Genomic DNA, 17,765 nt, shown 5'->3' with positions numbered 1-17,765 from the left:
ATCTGTCATCCTGCAGAGAAAACAAATCAAAGAATCACAATATTCAGCCTGTCATTACACTGTGTTTATATATAATGCTGCAGCAGAGCAGCAGATCTCATTAGGAGGGTGAAAAACATGCGAGGAAAAACAGGTGTAGGAGGGGAAAGAGACGGATGTCTGGATCTAATGAATGAAAATAGAAAAAGGAGAGACGAATAGAGACGGAGAAAGATTAGCAGTGGCACCGCATCTCCTGCTCGATAAACTGGCCCAGAGAGACGCAGGAGAGCGATGCACAGTCAGCCAGAAAATACGGGCTTTTAACCCTCAGCATGGGCTGGAGGAAGAAATGAGTTCTCCCGCTGCGTCGGGGGGAAAAGACAGATCTGAGTTAACTTCACGTCGGTCCGAGCGAACTAAAGTCTGTCTGCACATCCAGACATGAGAGAGGACGTCTGGAAGAAGACTTTCATATTGTTTTCATGTCATTAAGTTTGGATCAGCAAGACTTGGAGCCTAAAATTACGTCTTCTAATGTCTTTTGTTGTCTGACTAACGGCCAAAACACAAATAAATCTCATTTATAGTCATGGAAAGCAGAGAGAGGTGACAGATTTCAGCTTCCTGGTTGATTAATGACTTGAATGATGAAGTGATTTACAAAAAAATGTTGCTTATTCATTTTCTAGAGGCGTTTGAGCTCCGACTGCTCAGCACTGAATCACAATGTACAGTTGTTGTCTCCTTGTGTCCAGCCCTGTAGGTTAGACATCAGCTCTCTGCAGGCGGCGTCTTTGTTTGGAGGCTCGCTGTCTGGAAACACACACACACACACACACACACACACACACACACACACACACACACACACAGACACACACAGACACACACATGCGTGACGTAGCTAAGCAAACACACAGTGGGAGATATGGATTTCTGTTGATGGCCGTGTTTCAGTCGCCTTAGGCCGCGCACCTGTGGAGGAGAAGCTCGATACTCGTCTGTCAACAGCGCCGACATTCGACTGTCTGCGGTGCGTTCAGGGGAAAACAGACACACGAGTTCTGCTGGAGAATCGCTTCAGTCTGAGTTCGATTCTGAGCTTCTGTCAGGATTCATGACATCACTACACGTGTGTGTGTGTTTGTGTGTGTGTGACACTGACGTGGAGGCTGGTCAGACGTTAAACAAGCGTCAGACGAGATTAACGTGAAGATGAACGGACAGAAATATAAGCAGGCGGCGCCGCGAGTCGCTCACTGCTTTCATTAAAATGAACCTGGTCAAACACTCATTCATCTTCCTGACAGCTGCTCAATCTCTGCAGATACAGGATGCAATCACAGGCTATTAGGAGATAGTGTGTGTGTGTGTGTGTGTGTGTGTGTGTGTGTGTGTGTGTGTGTGTGTGTGTGTGTGTGTGTGTGTCTTGCTTAAAAGTATAAACTGAGTCACTGTGATGTCGTGCTCACAACAACATTGTTTATTTTTGTCGTAATTTTCAGCTGAAACTGTTTAAAGAGATGGTTAAAGGAACAGTTCACCTAAAACTAAAAATCCAGTCATCATCTCCTCCTCACCTCCATGCTGATGGGAAGTCAGGTGAAGTAGTTTCCAAGTCCACAAAACATTGGAGTCTTGTTTTAAAATGTAACAAAAACAGCTGAAAATGAGACATAAATATGCTTCATGCAGCTCATCAAGTCTCCTGAAGCCCCAAGAACCCAAATTGTTGAGACTTGGATTACAATGGATGAGCTGTATGGAGCCATGTTGGGTTCAACGAAACTTCACCTGACTTTCCATCAGAATGAAGAGGTGGAGGAGATGATGACTGGATTTGCATTTTTAGGGTGATCTGTTCCTTTAAACGCGGCGGTCCAACCTGTCTGACGTTTCTCCTGGACTGTGTTGCTCTGTTATCTCACCGCCGGTCGGGCTAACTGTTAGCTTTGGGTAAACTCAAGCGGACATTTCCTTTCGCCTGTGGCCCAACCAGGAAATGAGGAGTCAACCTAACGATGTGTAAACTTTGAAAAACCATCACGCAAAAACAAAATGATATTTGTATTTAAGCTCGTACATGAGGGTGGAGGGTTTCTACCTGAGGGTTTGTTTGACATTGAAACGCACCACAAACTCAAACTCCCAGCCTGTTTCTTCGAGCCTCTGAGTGCACACGCAAAAACATCATCGGGCAGAAACCTGACAGGCGAGAGTGCACAGCGCATGAAGATGAGCGGCGATGGCCGACGGCACCGAGATAAGAACACACACACACACACACACACGCCTGGCAGCCGTTAATCGAACAGAGCTGCGGTCCGATGCACAGCAGTCACACGTGTTCGTGTACAAACTGAAACTCCAGCCGTACAGACAACATCCAAGATTACTGACGAACACACACACACGTCAGGTTTTGTGTATTTCTTGTACAACATTAAAGACACACAACGTGAGATTAAATAAAATATTAAATCCAGTGAGACTTAATTGGATCCGCCATCCCACGATGTTGTTTACTCACACTGCATCACACGTTGGCCGAGTTAAGAAAGCAGCACACACACACACACACACACACACACACACACACACGCACACACTGCTCACGAGCATATGGGAGCAGTTAAACGAAGGTAAACACACACAAACAACCTGACAGCTTTACTTTGCGTTCTGAGACATAAAGGGGCCAAAGTCTAATCTGTAACAGCGATCTGATTAACGATGGTTCTCACAACTGTCCAAAGTGTTTCACAAGAAAGTCGGTGAGTTTAGTTTTTGGCCCTCGAGGCGACGAGAGGAAAAAAAAATAAACCTCCTGCTCTCCGGAAAAAAACACGAGAGGTTGAGGGAGACGATCCAAAAAAAGAAATCTGAAGTTTGTCTCCTCGTCGGAGTCGTGATGATGATGATGATGATGATGATGATGATGACGACGGTGTAATCTGACTCAGCTCTGGAGAGTTAAAGTCTTGGATAAACTGCTGACAGTGTCACATCATATACACTCAGTGCTGTTGTTCTCAAAGTGAACACATCAGGGAGGCGAATGACTTTCTGTAACAACGACATCAACAATTCACAACATGTACGTTATTCTTCCTGCTGTCAAGTCTCTGTGCAGGTGACCCCATCACATCGACTCTCGTTTGGTCAGTTAGATCCTTCCACTCGTCTTTTTGGGGGGAATATCTGGTCCTGTGAACTCCAGCAGTCGTCCAAAAGACGCTCGTCCAAACATCTTTTGTTGAAGAATCTCCACTTCGGGTGTCAATTAACTGACACTCGTTAACTGGTACCTAACGGGTTAACTCCCCTGCAGAATGAATGCAATAAACAGAGCCTCGCTGGGCTCTGGCGCACTGCGTCAGCCCCCGGCGAGGTCGTCCTGACATGTGCCGGACGGAGGAGCTCTGAGTGAGGAGCGCTGGAACTGGATTTATTTCCACACTTTGTTTTTCTTGTCGCTGTGTCAGCGCTGGAGAGACGAGCACACGGGACGCCGTCTGATGCATGAAGTTACAGGTAGTCGTGATGTTAGGTTTTGTTTGTGAGAGCCGTCCAGCCTGTCTGCCCTCGTTAGATTTACTTTGAGCTCATCCTTCTCGTCCTCAAAGTACTTTTCCACGTGTTTAGTCGCAGCAGCTCTTGATATCAGGACGTACTCTGGCTTGAGATACCCAGCTCTCTCCACACGGCTAGCAGCAGCGTGATCTTTGACAGCGAGCCGTCTTCAGATATGACAGCAGGGTGTTTGTCCTGAATGAGGTGCAGCGTTTCTTTGTCGCCTCTCTGGAGGAGATGTTTCCTCACTGAGCTTCACTTCTTACCTTGGATACAAATTCACCTGTAGACTGAGTTGATTAAACGTTGATATCCCTGAACAGAACTGTGCAACCAGCAGCAACGGTGGCTGTCTGCCTGCTCATGGACAAAAGATACTACAGTTTAAATAATTATACGATATTTATTCTCCGTAGTCGCTCGCCGAGGATGTGATGTGTTTCTGACCACAAGCAGGACTTTCATGGCACCATTTTCCCTTTCTCATCGGCTGCAGCAGCAGCACATAAACTACATTTTAGTAAATTAACGCTCCTCAGTTGTGTTTAAATGTATAAACTTAATATTTCTCAGTGCTGCTCATGAAAAACAAGGCGTCAGATTTAGTAGTGAGAGCTGTTAAACAACATTTAGGTGAATATAAGTATGTTTTGGACTCGGTGTCAGCAGGATTAGGACTGGAGCCAAACACTTGACTTGGTAACGTCCCAATTCTTGGCTGCTCATAAGCTGGTGGACGTGCACGGTGCACGAACATCAGGCTGTTTTCTGATCATCTGCACTCGAACTGAGACTCCACACAACATGTGTCGTCGCATGAATAAACATGAGCACACACTATATGTTTCACACACACGCATGCAAACGCACCTCTCTGTCCTTGAGCTTCATGGCCAGCACCAGTTGGTTTCTGTGATTGGCCAGAGCTTCTCTGTAGCTGCACTTGGAGAAGAGCGCCGAGCCAAGGTTCCCATGAGCCCGGCACTCGCCCGACTGGTCACCTGCGGATGAGACGTTCATTACAACTGTTTTCAAACCCTGACGGTCTGTTCACTCTGCACGCTCTCTGCTCGTCCATACCTAAAGTCTTGGTCACCTCCAGGTCCTGCTGCATGTAGGCCATACTCTTCTCTGCGTTACCTAAAGACCAGTACGCCGAGCTCAGGGCCGAGAAGACGGATCCACGCAGCTTCAGAGAGCACGTGCCGATCTTCAGCCCCGCCTCCAGGACCACGACGGAGGCGCCGTGGAAACCGTGAGTCAGCAGTTCCTGCCCGATGACGGACACGACCACGAACGGGCTCTTGTCCAGCTTCATCTTCTGGAGCTGCTGGTAGGTGGGCTCAAGGGAGTCTGAGAGGAAGTAAGTGGACACAAAGACAGCCATTATTCCTTACGCTCTGTTAAAAGTCCACCAAACTCCATTCACAAAAACAGTCATTTTACCTCAGAGAACACAGGAGGTGCTACTCCAGTTAGCTTGCTTGTGTTAACGTCTGACTTTGGCGTTCAGTATTTTTAGTTTGTCGACTGTTGAACGAACCGTTTCTCCTACATGAAACAGTCAGCAAAAGATGATGTGATTCTTATAGCCGGCTGCAGCTGTGCTCACGCTAAGTGGCCTGTAGCTATAATGAAGAGTCGGCTAATTGTAGCAAAACGACTGTAACACTGGTGACAAAATTTAATTGAATATTTATTCACAACTTTATAGTTAACTTCTGTGGCTGGTTGGTTGGTTGGGGAGTATAAACTAAAAAAGAAACCTGCAGGGACGTGTGCAGACATTTTAGAGGCTGTTGCCATCGAATGTATAAAATAAATAATAATAATAATAATGCTAACCCTGCTGCCTATATGTTAGCCAGCCAGCTAGCTTATACTGTTTCATGTGATGTCATCATCTGAGGCCATGTTACGCGACCAGCTGAGCTTTGTTCTGAAGCAAACATGGAGATCTGATACAGATGAACAGCAGCCTCCTGGTGTTGACACTGACAATGATCCTAACAATATCCACCACCAGCGTTCATTCACAGATGTGAGCATTTCTAACCCTCAACAGGTCGACTCGAGCTACGAGTCTTGTTTGTTGCTGCCGTCGTCGTCGTGTGATGTCGAGCTGTGCTTCATGTATCCGTCTGTCATCGCTGTGGGACGATGTGTGCACCACCAGAGACAGTAAAGTCCAACTCACTGGGTCACTGAACTGAGATCATCATCCAGTCAGACGTGTGTTCAGTGGTCCGTCCGTTAAATTTATACTGATTTGAATTTGTTTGTGCAGCACACTCACTAAAAATGGCGAGAAAAGTGGACGACAGCTCTGTGAAATGTCTTTAACTGCACCGAGGAGAGCGGCAGCACTGAATTAATGTAAACGACACTTCAGAAACACGTCTCCAGACATCAGCACGTGTTCCCACTGCTCAGTCTGTGATTACACTGTTTTTGGGGATATTTACGCCTGATTTTGTTCGTCAAGGCACAACATTTCTGCTCGTCGTGACAATTTATCGCTGAGTGTGCATTTTTATAATTACATTTTCTGCTGAGATTAATATACAGTTAAGAGACGACAGTTGGACGGAGGACGGGGGACCGCGGGGCGTCGTCAGCTCTGACACACTGAGACTGTTGTGAAAACTCTCAGAGCTGCCTGGAGACGTCAATCTGAGCTCGTGGACTGTGGTTGTGTGCCAGCGTTGTGTAATTAAAGCACGTGTTGTCAGATATTGTGACGCTTTGAGCCGGCAGGTCAATAAAAAGGTTCCAGCTCTGACAACAGATTATTGAATGTGTGTTAATCACAGTCGTTACACACAACTGCTGCTGCCACCACAGCATGTAGCTCGTACAGACTGCAGGTGAACCGCTGCAGCTCCTCTGGGCTGAACATCACAGGAGAACCACACGTCCTCCAAACTACTGCTGTGGAAACACTCGAGAACTGTACGGTGCGTGTAGCGTGAACGGGAATCAGCTCTGGAGGGTCGACTGTCAAGGCCTGAATAAAGAAAATCAGGCTTTATGTATGTTTAATTAATGAAGGTTTCCTCTGAGGGGAACACACGCTGAGAGGAAACTGCGTCTGTAATGAAACAGCAGAGAAAAGCAGGTGTCCGATCTGTGGTTCTCACATCGGCCTTCAGATCAACCTTCATCTGAATCTGGTACTGAAACATGAACATTACATGTACCAGAACACACCAGAATCAGGTCACGTTATCTCTCTGCGCTGACTGAGATGAACTTCAGCTGCTCTCATTAACATCTGCCGTCTTTGGTAAATACGCTGAACTGAAATATTCTGGTGATTTGAGGCAGGCTCAGTAAACATCCTCCGGATCAGAACTGGAAGGATTGCCTCTTCTTTCTAACAACTCGGCTGTCTGATGCCCGGCAGCATATCATCCTATGAAAAAGACATCAGCCGACACAACAGGAGCCAGATAACCCGGAGGAGGGCCTCCTCTTCCACGCCGCTAATACCGCAGCTCCCCCCCCCCCGTGCTTGCTGCATATCGGCCTTCTTCATGGTCCAACATGTTGCCCTTCCTCCTGCTTACTCGAGCATGACAACTCCTGGTAACACTCGATACGCGGCCCCCTCGGCGCCGAGGCTCGCTCGCTTTGAAGCTTAGGGGAGATTGAGTTTTTGGAAGTCGAAGCCCCGGGAGAGCAGGACAACCTCCCACAGTGCATCAGATCTGCACGGGATAGCTCTGCAGAAGTTCAGGCAGGACTCTCCTACGTACTTTATGCTCCGGTGAAGAAACCGATAATAAATAGCTCTTCTTTAAACTTGGCAGCGACGCCTGTTGTTTGCAGACGAAAGAGAAAACGGCGCTGATTTGGTCAGTTAGCTGCGACTCGGCTCAGTCTACCTGGATCGTCTTTCTCTACCTCTGAGGGGAAACATTATGATGAATACTCGACCAGATTTGCTCTCCAGTGTCGGAGCAGATGCAAAAAAATCCACGTGCGCAGACATTTGCTGCTGCTTGCCAAGTAAGAAGGCTATTCCCAAGCAGCGCCGCTCTCATTCTGATACAGCTGAAGGGCAGAAAAACATAATCCTGTGCCAACTCCAGCCTGCAAACCGCCCGTGATTGTATGCACGCTTCCTTCATCTCCTCGTTCCGTTGAAACCTGCAGATAGAAGTCTCAGCGAGAACTGAGGGGCGGACAGATCAATGACACACAAGAAACTGCCTCGTAAATATTTCATCATGAGCTCCGCGAGAGGCGAAGTCATGCTAATAAACACGGTAAACCTTCTGTGCTCAGCTCTGCTCAGGGAGCGTGTTTGTAAGAGTCCTGAAAATGGAAATGTAACTGATCAGATGTCAGATTATCAGCCGACACACTGTCACACGCTGACTCAACGCTCGATAAACCTACAGTCACTTCCTTCAGTGACTTCCTGCCTCTCTGACCCTCCAGACTCATTCAGTAGCTCCTTCTGATTAAAGACCTCAGCTGCCCACTGTTATTGATAAACCTCTCCCCCGGTGATGTGCTGTCTGCTCCTAAAGACGCTGTAATTAAACTTGAACAACATCGTGACTTCCTGAAGAATTAGAGACCAAAAACCACAGTAACCACATAATTAACTCGTTACTAACGGTCCTCTTCAAGAACTTTAAATAGTTGTGCAACATTAAAGGAGCAGTTCAACCAAAGATGGAAATTCAGTCATTATCTCCTCACCAGACGGCATTTCAGGTCACTAAAAACGGAGCTTTTGGAAAACTTGGCTTGAAAAAGCGCGTCTCATTTGTTTGACGTCTTCTGATTGGCCATCGTGGGCTTAAGGTAGAGGTTACATCACCACCTGCTGCTTTGGCGTTCGCTTGACATCGCTTGACAGCTTGTGTTTGAAAGAAAATGCATTATTAAAAATACCCGTGTACCCGGGGACGAGGCCTCCGTTCAGCTCAGGAAACCCATTAGCTTACAGGAAGTGGTTTCAAATCTTCCTTTCCAAAATCAAAAAAGTTAAAATTGTGTAGTATCAATAAGAAAACAACAAAAAATGTAATATAAACCAAACATGACTAACTAAAGAGGTAAAAGTTCAGATCCACGCCCATAAATATCACGACACCCCGGTCCCTGGTCTCTGGGACATGGACATGTGCGTCTTCATGCTTCGCAGTAGGTGTGACTCCTGTGAGCCACCACATTGTAAAGAAGCAGCTTCACCTGCGTTTAGGATTCAGGCTGCGTTCACCTGAGTCCTGCCCTCACTTCAACAAGTGGGTGTCCAATCTCCCCGACTCGCCATCGCAGACTCACTATTTTCAATTTCAACTTCTATGTGTTTCTCTTTCTATTTCATCTGACTGACTTCTTTTATTTATTTTCTCCACGTATCTCTCTTCTCTTATCTCTTCCTTTGTCACATCCAATATGCATCCACATCTCTGTGAGATCTGAATCATAAGAGGCAACTTTTTCTGTTTTTTTCCCGTCCCAGTCCTCGGGGAGAGGCACTGAATAAAAGAACAAAAGAAAAGTGGTAACTTCACAGTTTCCCCAGCGTCTACATCTCGCTCTCCTCTCCCACAACTTTCAACAACAGAGTTGTTGTTGAGGAGACAAACAAATGTTCTGTCTGCATGAATCCGCCTCGTGTTGTCGTACAGTACGAGGAGAGAGAGTCGACAGACAGCGTGTGAACTCGGCCGTCGTCAGACGAGCTTCTTACCTCTGAGGGGCGACTTCATGGCAGCCTCCACCATGCCGACGAGCAGCTGGAGACTCTTGGGGTCCTGGGCGAGGCCGGAGGCGAACGCTGCCAGGGCGTCGGCATGACGGCCCAGGTACTGCAGGGCAACCCCCTGACGAAAGTAGGCCTGCAGGAAGAAGAGCAAACATCAACATGTTGATCACATTCTGTGTTTTCTTCCTCCATGACGGCTCAGATCATGTAACTGTTTCTTTATTTTCGACAGCAGTGCTGGTCTGAGTGTTGGTCACCAGACTGAAGGACCCAGACGAAGAAGATGAATAAAATACTGTTACTTTAAAAAATACTCTCTACTTTTTATCTTGCAGCACCAGCAGATCAAAAGTTTTATCTTTTGCTGTGAAATATCTGAACATCTACTTGATGAATCGGTAAAATATTTTGCAAAGACGTTCTTGGATCCCCGAGGATGAATCCCACAGTCACTGATCTTCTCCTCCAGCACCACCACCAGCTGAAGTCCCGGAGGCCCGGACGGCTTTTTATTTTAGTCTTGTGCAAGTTATGGATCTCGTGCGCACAAGATAAAAGTATTACCTCAGAGGCTCTGAAAGTTTGGCATTACCTTTATTAATAAAAGAAGATCACGTCATGGTGGCGCTAGAGGAAAAATCACTAGTTTCTTATTCATCCTTTCAGGCACACGAACGTCAAACACCTATAATAAACATAACAGCTGATTTATGTCAGTCTGGACCGACACGCTGGACTGAAACCAGTCAGCTGGTTCAGAAACACCTCTGACGCGTCCACAGAGCTACAGTAATTAAAAAGCCATTGTGTGTGTGAGTGTGAGTCCGACACCTGCACAGCACTGATACAGCCTGAACACACACAGTGACACACACACACACACACACACACACACACTTCATCAGGAGCCCTCGTGCATTTCACTGCAAGATTAGAGACAATGAATCATGACATCAGATTCATGAGACACACACACACACACACAGACACACACCTGACTGTAACTTAATTGTCCTGTCTGCCTCTCTCTCTCTCTCTCTCTCTCTCTCGTCCTTCCTCCCCCTTTTTCCTCCCTCATCTATCATCCTGCCCTCCCTCCTCCCATTGAAGCATAATCTGTCACGACAGTGAGTGAATGAAGACAAAGCGCAGAGGAATTAGATTACATGGCAGCTCCTGTCCCGCTCGCCACTTGTTCTGCAGCCGCGGCCGTCTTTGTCCCGTCGTCGTCCGGCCGACATCTTCATTGAAACGAATGGAGCCGCGGGGTCACGTCTAATCTAATGCACTAAGCCTTGAGCGCTGCGTGCTGGTGAATGTGAACAGGCCGCGGTGTCACTTCACTGTTGATTAACACAAAGTGGGATAAATGGTCAGTAATTACAGCCGAGGCCTCGTCTCTTAAATAACTCGTCACAAAAAGGGCCTGAAAGCAGTGGCAGCTACAGCGACGGTATAATCATATAATAATCCTCATTCATTGACCCGACCACCATTTTTCTTCATTTGTTCCATTTCCAGCAAAAGCTGCTGACCTGAATGGTTTACACTGAAAAGTACAGCGAAATAAAACACGATAAGATAAAATACTGTCACAAATATTAAAGTCCAGCTGTTGTAAACAGTGTCTGAACCCACAGACAGTGTGGACGAATCCAATAGTCCCTGACAACTTGAGTTAAAGGAGGGTTACACCGGATAACACCACGTCCACCAGAGATAACCTGTTAGGTTAAAAAGACAAACTCTGGCTATTTGCTTCGGCATAGTTTCCTGTAAAAACAGGCAGCAGCTAACTACATTCAGCAGCAGTTAGCGCTTTCTTTAGGTGTAGTATGTACACGGTTCCCTCGTCTCAAAATCTGTGAGTTTTTTAATTGGTTTCCAGTTAAATGCCTGAAATAAGGTGTGATGTTACCACAGGATGAAGATATTTACAGGTTTTGTTCTACAGCAATAAATACATCGTTAAATGTCCCACAGTTTAACTATAAAGCTCTTACATGTGTTAAAAACAGCGGCTGCTAACTAAGTGTCTATATGAGATCAGTTGTTGGTTTATAAAATGTTGATTTATGTTTCCCAAAGTCCAACACGTCGTCCTCAATTGTCTCCTTTTTGTCCGCAACCCAAAAATATTCAGTTTACTGTCGATGAGGAGGAAAGAAACCAGAAAATATTCACATTTAAGGAGCTGGAATCTGAGAAGTTTGACTTTTCTCTCAACAAATGACTCAAACTAATTCACCGATTATCAAAATAGTTGTTTAATAATTGCAGCTCTTCCTGTATTTCAATACATATGACTCAACTCTTCATAGCACTGCACTGTGTAAATTACAGGGTGGAAAAATAACCGTTTAAATGACAAATAATGATATCAGATCTACATACACATGGAAAATATCGCTCTGATGCATAAAGGACATCAGACATCAGTCCACAAAGGCTGAAACACATGACGGCCGCTGTGTCTCATCTCCCGGCACTGATGCCAAGTGTCCATGCTGAGGAGAGAGAGACAGCAGCCTGCCCTCTGACCCTCGTCCAGGCTGGAGAGGAGAGCGGCGGGGCTGGACGGGGACCGAGGAGCCGGGGCGACATATGGACGCCCCACCTGTCTGCCCACCTCTACTTAGCGCTGCCCCTCAAATCTGTCGCCTTCACACTGATTTGGCCGCCGTACGACAGACGCCGAGTCTCTCGTTTAGACGCTCGTTTTTTACCTTTTTTCCCCGTGATTGGGGGGGAATCTTCCGGGAGGATAATTTCAGTCAGATGAGGGTGATTGTATCAAAAGGAGAAGTTATAATCATAGCGAGACGGCCATTATCTCTGCAGGATTTACAGCACAATAGGCTGAGTCGTGTGTGTGTGTGTGTGTGTGTGTTAGATGTATGCAGGTGTGTGTGTGTGTGTGTGTGTGTGTGTGTGTGTGTGAGCTTTCTACCCCCATCAAGGGTGTAAACATGCCAGAGCCAGACAGAAAGTGACAGCAGGAAGAGTCTGCCTCCACCACCACCTCCAGCCTCCTGCACACACACACATCCTGCCTTATTAGCTCAGTCTGGCTACGCCGCCTGCTAAGCACATACAGGGGGTACAGACCAGACTGACACACACACACACACACACACACACACACACACACACACTGCCACCACACGTAAACACACTTCTTTTTTCTTTTTTTCCCAGCCGTCTCTCAGCGGTCTGCTGGAGCTGCTCGTCAGATCACAGAAGCTGCCTCGGTCGTGTCTGGTCCGTCTGGCTCTGCAGGTATTTCACACCGATTCCCAGTCAAGCAGTTAGACGGCCTCCTCGCCGTCAGCTGACAGCTCCGCGTCGGCTGAAGCAAAGTGATCGATAAAAGGGACGGGACTCATCCTGGCGGTGTGCGAGTGTGTTCACGCCTGCAGTACTTACATACAGGATGTCTTTGTACTGGTGAAGCACTCTGGGAGCTCCTGGGGGGCCACGCTGACGGAGGAAGCTAAACCGAGGCTACTTTAAAGGGGCATTATGTAGTTTTATAGAGGATATTCAAACACAGAATTTTAATATTGACAATATTAATGAGAAAATAATGTCCCCAGAACACTGTTTGAAGCTAGAAAGGTGGCAGGGTCCACCACATATAAACAAAGTGTGGTCAGTTTATTCAGTCATGAAGTGAGTGCTCCTTTAAAAAGACTCTGATCGGCTATGAATTACCTCCTGAACCTGCAGCTCTGCTCGGCTTTACAAAGCGTTACTGTTCAGCTGTCCGTCCATCAGACAAAGTGTCCTAAGAGTCTGTATTTCGTCCGGCGAGTGAGTTTTTCCAAACGTCTTGAGATCATGGGAGTTTTTTATTCGTGGCTCCAGTTCTGTCAGTTTCCTGAAAACCATCCCAATACAAACGGCATATCCCTGAATATACATCTTGTTATCTTATCGGGTAACGCCTTCAGCTTTTGGCGAGGGGTCTCTGGGAAATTCAGCGAGTTGAAAAGTTGAAAAGTGAACGGCTGTGCAGTTGCTCCACTCCTCCGCTGCCTCGCGTGGATGACGAGCTAGCAGCTGTGTCCAACAACGATTTGCTGACGAGTGAGGAAGCTTCTTTTTGCAAACAGCCTCATCTTTGTCGGGTTATTAGAGCAGTGAGACCAGTAAACCTTTGTTTTTGTTCTAAATCATAAAATATGTCAGTAAATACTCCACATTTTAATAAAAAACCTATTTAGTGTATTAACAAGTGTCTGAATGAGACTACAGAGGTCGTCGGGGACATTAAACAAGACTCATCTCCTCACTCTTCCGTCTTCACAGGCCCACTTTAGTTACAAACTATTCTCACTCTGACTTTACAACTTGTACATTGATCAGTTTATAGAAAACCTGTACAGTAACTGTGCAGTAAGACGCTCAGTGGTGGTGACGATTAAGTCATGTGACCGTGATGTCGTCTGTTTGTAGCCTAGCATTAGCTTTTTACCGCTACACATTTAATTTACGCTTCAAACATCACAAAGTGGAGTTCATCTGTGGAGATTATCTGGATGAACAAAACCTGGAAGGATCAGAAACTTGTGTTTGACACAGATTATTTTCTGCAATAATCCAAAATTGAATGTCAATAGTTTTTGAGATATTTCAGTCCAAACAAAGCGGTGAACCGACCGACCGACCGGCTAGAGACGACCGGAGCAGTTCAAGGTGTTTAAAAGAGACATAATGTTAAACAAAATGAAGGAGAGAGTGAGAGATATAGCGAGATGAGGGTGTTATACGTCGGCGTGTCAGAGCAACGGATGCACACCGGATGAACAGATGCTTCAATTACTGCTCGTAACTCACATTAATCGAGAACAGATGGCGACACAAGTGGCGAGAGAGAGGGAGAGAGAGGGGGAGAGAGGGAGAGGGTGTGAGCACGAGCAGGAGAGGATCACATAAACCAGACGTGATGGAGATTGATGTCTTTGCAAATGAGAGAATCTGCCTCAAAACACACAGACGAAAAAACGTTCGCTCTCGTTTCATCCGGACGCAAAAGTGGATTGAACCTTGTTTCTTCTCCTGCGAGCGGACAGATTTAACGCCGTTCAGACGGACGTGGACGAGGGAGGTGTGGAGATGTAGTAATTTGTTAGAGACGGAGGACGAAGACGAGCTTCCTGACACACCTGGCAGCCGGAGCCAGCTTTAATTTTCTCACAGGAGACAAACAATAAACAGTAAATTACACCACAACTGACAAATGAATATTATAACTCGTCTACCTTCTACCTGTGGCCCGGCAGAGGAGCGAGACTTATTGCAATCATCAATAACTGTTTACTGTTGCTATTAAAAGATAATTCTGGAGTTTGTCGGAGCTTCGGGCTCTTATCTTCGTGGTTCTGGCATCGGTTCGTGATTTGATTAAACTCATCAAGTTAATTGGCGAGAACTGGGATGAACTGCTGAAAGAGAAGTCAGATGGAACAAACACGGTCAGATGATCAGGCCCGTTTGTAAGCCAACAGTTTAGCCGGATTATCTGGACCGTTATATTTAAAAAGGTCAAACCAAAACTGCAGCAGGTACAAAAAAGACAAAGATGAAGCAGGACGGGGAGTTAAAGCGTAGAGTTCAGGTTGTAATGTGACTGTTTTAGCGATGAATCAGTGAGCCCAGACCTCAGAAACTGACCACAACTGAAGCTTTAACCAGGGGATTTTACAAAGCAGCTACCAGAAGAAGAAGTTCAGGAAACAGTACTTTGTGAGCAGGGGACGAGATCAACCAGCGTTAAATATGGTCAATGACTGTTGTTATCATGAAGTCAGCATGAAGAATTGTCTTTGTTGCAGCAGTATTGTGTGATCTCTGTGTTGAACGGGCGAGAGTCCAGGCTAGTGTTAGCAGCTCGCTCCTGCTCTCTTTCTGGTTTTAGGAAGTTTACACAGAAACTTCAGCCAGCGACGTGCAGCCGTCATTACTGGACGACCCGCCTCTGCGTCCTGACCCACAGCCTCCTCGTCACGTGGACAAGAGGCAGGATTCATCAGTCAGGCCTTCACCACACTAATACGGATACTTTCCTGCACATTTTGTCCTCCTGTCTACACATAAACACTTTCACTTACAAACGTGAAAGGCTTTGTGTACTGTAAAAATAAGATCCCAGTCATAATAAGCAACAACAGACTCGTCCTTTCACATCACGCCGTCCTCAGAGAGAAACTAGAGGAAGAAGCATCGTCCTCGGGGTGGAGGGGCTGCGGATGTTTCTGGGCCATCACTTAAAAAAACAGGGTTCATTTTGCTAAGTCAATACCCCACTTATCCCACAGTAGGTGATATAATGACACGCTGTGTGAGTTGTGAGCTGTGTGTGTGAGAGCGAGGTCGTTATTTAAGAGCCCGAGACGGTCGAGGGAGCCATTAAAACACAGCAATCTGTATTGTGAGGATGCCTCCTCGTAGACCTGAACACACCTTATTACCGGAGTGAAAGTACGATCAAACACCGTGAATTAAAAAAAAAAAACAGCAGACCTCTACGGCGGAGCAGTTACTCACAGTCTGGGAATTAACAGGCGTCTCATCTCGCAGGGCGACGTGATTCAAACGGGTTCGTCTAATAGACCAGTCAGCCCGTAAACACCGCGGTGGAGGAATAACGCTGCTGAGTCAGCATCTTCACAGAAAACGTGCAAACAAGATAATGTAACACCAAGAAGAAACAGAAAACAACTCGTTATAACCTGTGAAACTGAGTCAATGTGTAGAAAAACACTAACAACAGATGAGAAGTACTCTGACGTGCTACACAAGTGAAAGTAATCGAGTACAGGCTCTGACATGTACTCAGAGTATCAGAGTAAAAAGTCTCCCTCTGAAGGACATTTGTGGTCAAAGCTAACTGAAGCTCACGTCATATTAATATAATTCAAAGACTATTAAAGTTAAAGGTAGAGTCAGTAGGAGAAAATAAGAAACTCTCTGCAGATACGAGACACTAACACGCCTTTTCTCCCCATTCCAGCCTCCCTCTCTGTCTGTTCACGTCTTCTCACGTCTGAAATCAGTCTTGTGATGTTGGGAAGGCGGCGTGCGATGACGCCAAATAACAATAATCCATAATTCACCTCAATTGCATCAAACTAAAGTAACGAGGCTGTTTTGAAGCTGTGAGGAGGAGAAAGTTCAGATATTTGTGTTCAGATGTAGAGAGGGAAAGTCACAGAGATACTCAGGTACAGTACAGATACCTGAAATATGTACTGAAGTACTGTAACAAAGTATTTGTACTTTGTTACTTCACACCTCTGCCAATACAACAATGTGTACATACTCTATTACATGCAAAAGTCTTATTTAAGTACAGAGCTTGAGTAAATTTACTTAGTTACTTTCCACAACGAGGCATCAATGCAGCCGCTCTTATTCACACACACACACACACACACACACACACACACACACCAACTGTTCCCTGGCTAATCTGCATGAATATTTATCAGCGCTTCACTGGGACACTAGCTAAGATGCAATAATCGAGTTGGAGTGGCCATAACCACTGTTTCCACTGGGACCAATAAAGATGTTACACGGCCAGCTGTGGGCTCTCACACACACTCTGATGGCTTCACGAGTCTGTGTGTCGTATTAAAGTTTGTTTAAAAGTTGTGAAGATAAAGTTGAGCCTTACATTTTGTTTCTTGACATGCGTGTGAAACCCTGGTTCATCACGGACAGAGACGTCTCATGTGTGAGTGCTTCTCTGAGTCAATATTGATGTAAGCGTGTTTAAGTGCGTGTCGGTGTGCGTGACCGTGTGTCGGGTCATCAGTGACGCCCACAGCGTCGTATGTTGAGGGACCACAAAATGCACCCGGAGCCAAACGATTAAGAGTCTCCGTCTGTCCGGTGTGAGCAGACAGAGCCGGTGCCGGAGCTCAGAGCTGAGCTGTCCGCACATTAACCAACGACACAGGTCGTTAACTGTGTTCAGCATTCAGCGGACACCGCCGGGCCGAGCGGCACCAGCTTTATAGAAGCGTCACGAGTGTTTTTATTACTGATGGTTTAGATTTTTAGGGATTGTGTAACTGTTTCTGGGGTGTCGTTCTGACGGGAGGAATGTAAAGGCTCCCTCCTGAGGAAAATACTTTTCATTCATATTTTAAACTCTTCGGCAACAAAGAGGAAGAAAATACAAAACATTTAAAGAACGAGAAATACACACATATATATATAAACACTGCAGTACACAAAATAGTTTGTTGTTGGGATGCATGATATATAAGATATATAGAATAAACAAAACCGATAACACAAAGCCAAACTGCTTTACTTGACTTTAAAAGTGCAGCATTTACACACAGTATGTGGCGGTATGCACCTTTAAAAGTTGGTTTGCCAGCCGCCAATAAACACAGAAGAAGAAGAACAACAACAACGCTGTGGTCACGTTCATGACGTAGAGCTGCTGCACCTGTGTAGAGCCACA

The 17,765-nt window shown here is 46.1% G+C and overlaps 1 protein-coding gene across 3 annotated transcripts in view; it reads right to left on the bottom strand.

Annotated features, from left to right (window-relative positions):
* ttc28 (tetratricopeptide repeat domain 28) overlaps positions 1–17,765 on the bottom strand; it is a 108,800-nt gene that overhangs the window by 36,627 nt on the left and 54,408 nt on the right. For all 3 annotated transcript variants that reach the window (XM_084382582.1, XM_084382583.1, XM_084382584.1), the window contains 3 exons: positions 9,269–9,416; positions 4,636–4,908; positions 4,426–4,556 (listed from right to left, as the gene is read on the bottom strand). In XM_084382582.1, the coding sequence (XP_084238708.1) occupies positions 4,426–4,556; positions 4,636–4,908; positions 9,269–9,416 (552 nt within the window). The remainder of the gene's footprint in view (positions 1–4,425; positions 4,557–4,635; positions 4,909–9,268; positions 9,417–17,765) is intronic.

The sequence above is a fragment of the Pagrus pagrus genome, assembly GCF_965226575.1.
Source record: "Pagrus pagrus genome assembly, chromosome: 19".
Classification (NCBI taxonomy): domain Eukaryota; kingdom Metazoa; phylum Chordata; class Actinopteri; order Spariformes; family Sparidae; genus Pagrus; species Pagrus pagrus.
The sequence above is the reverse complement of the archived record's forward strand: the minus strand, read 5'-3'. Positions and strand labels throughout refer to the sequence as shown.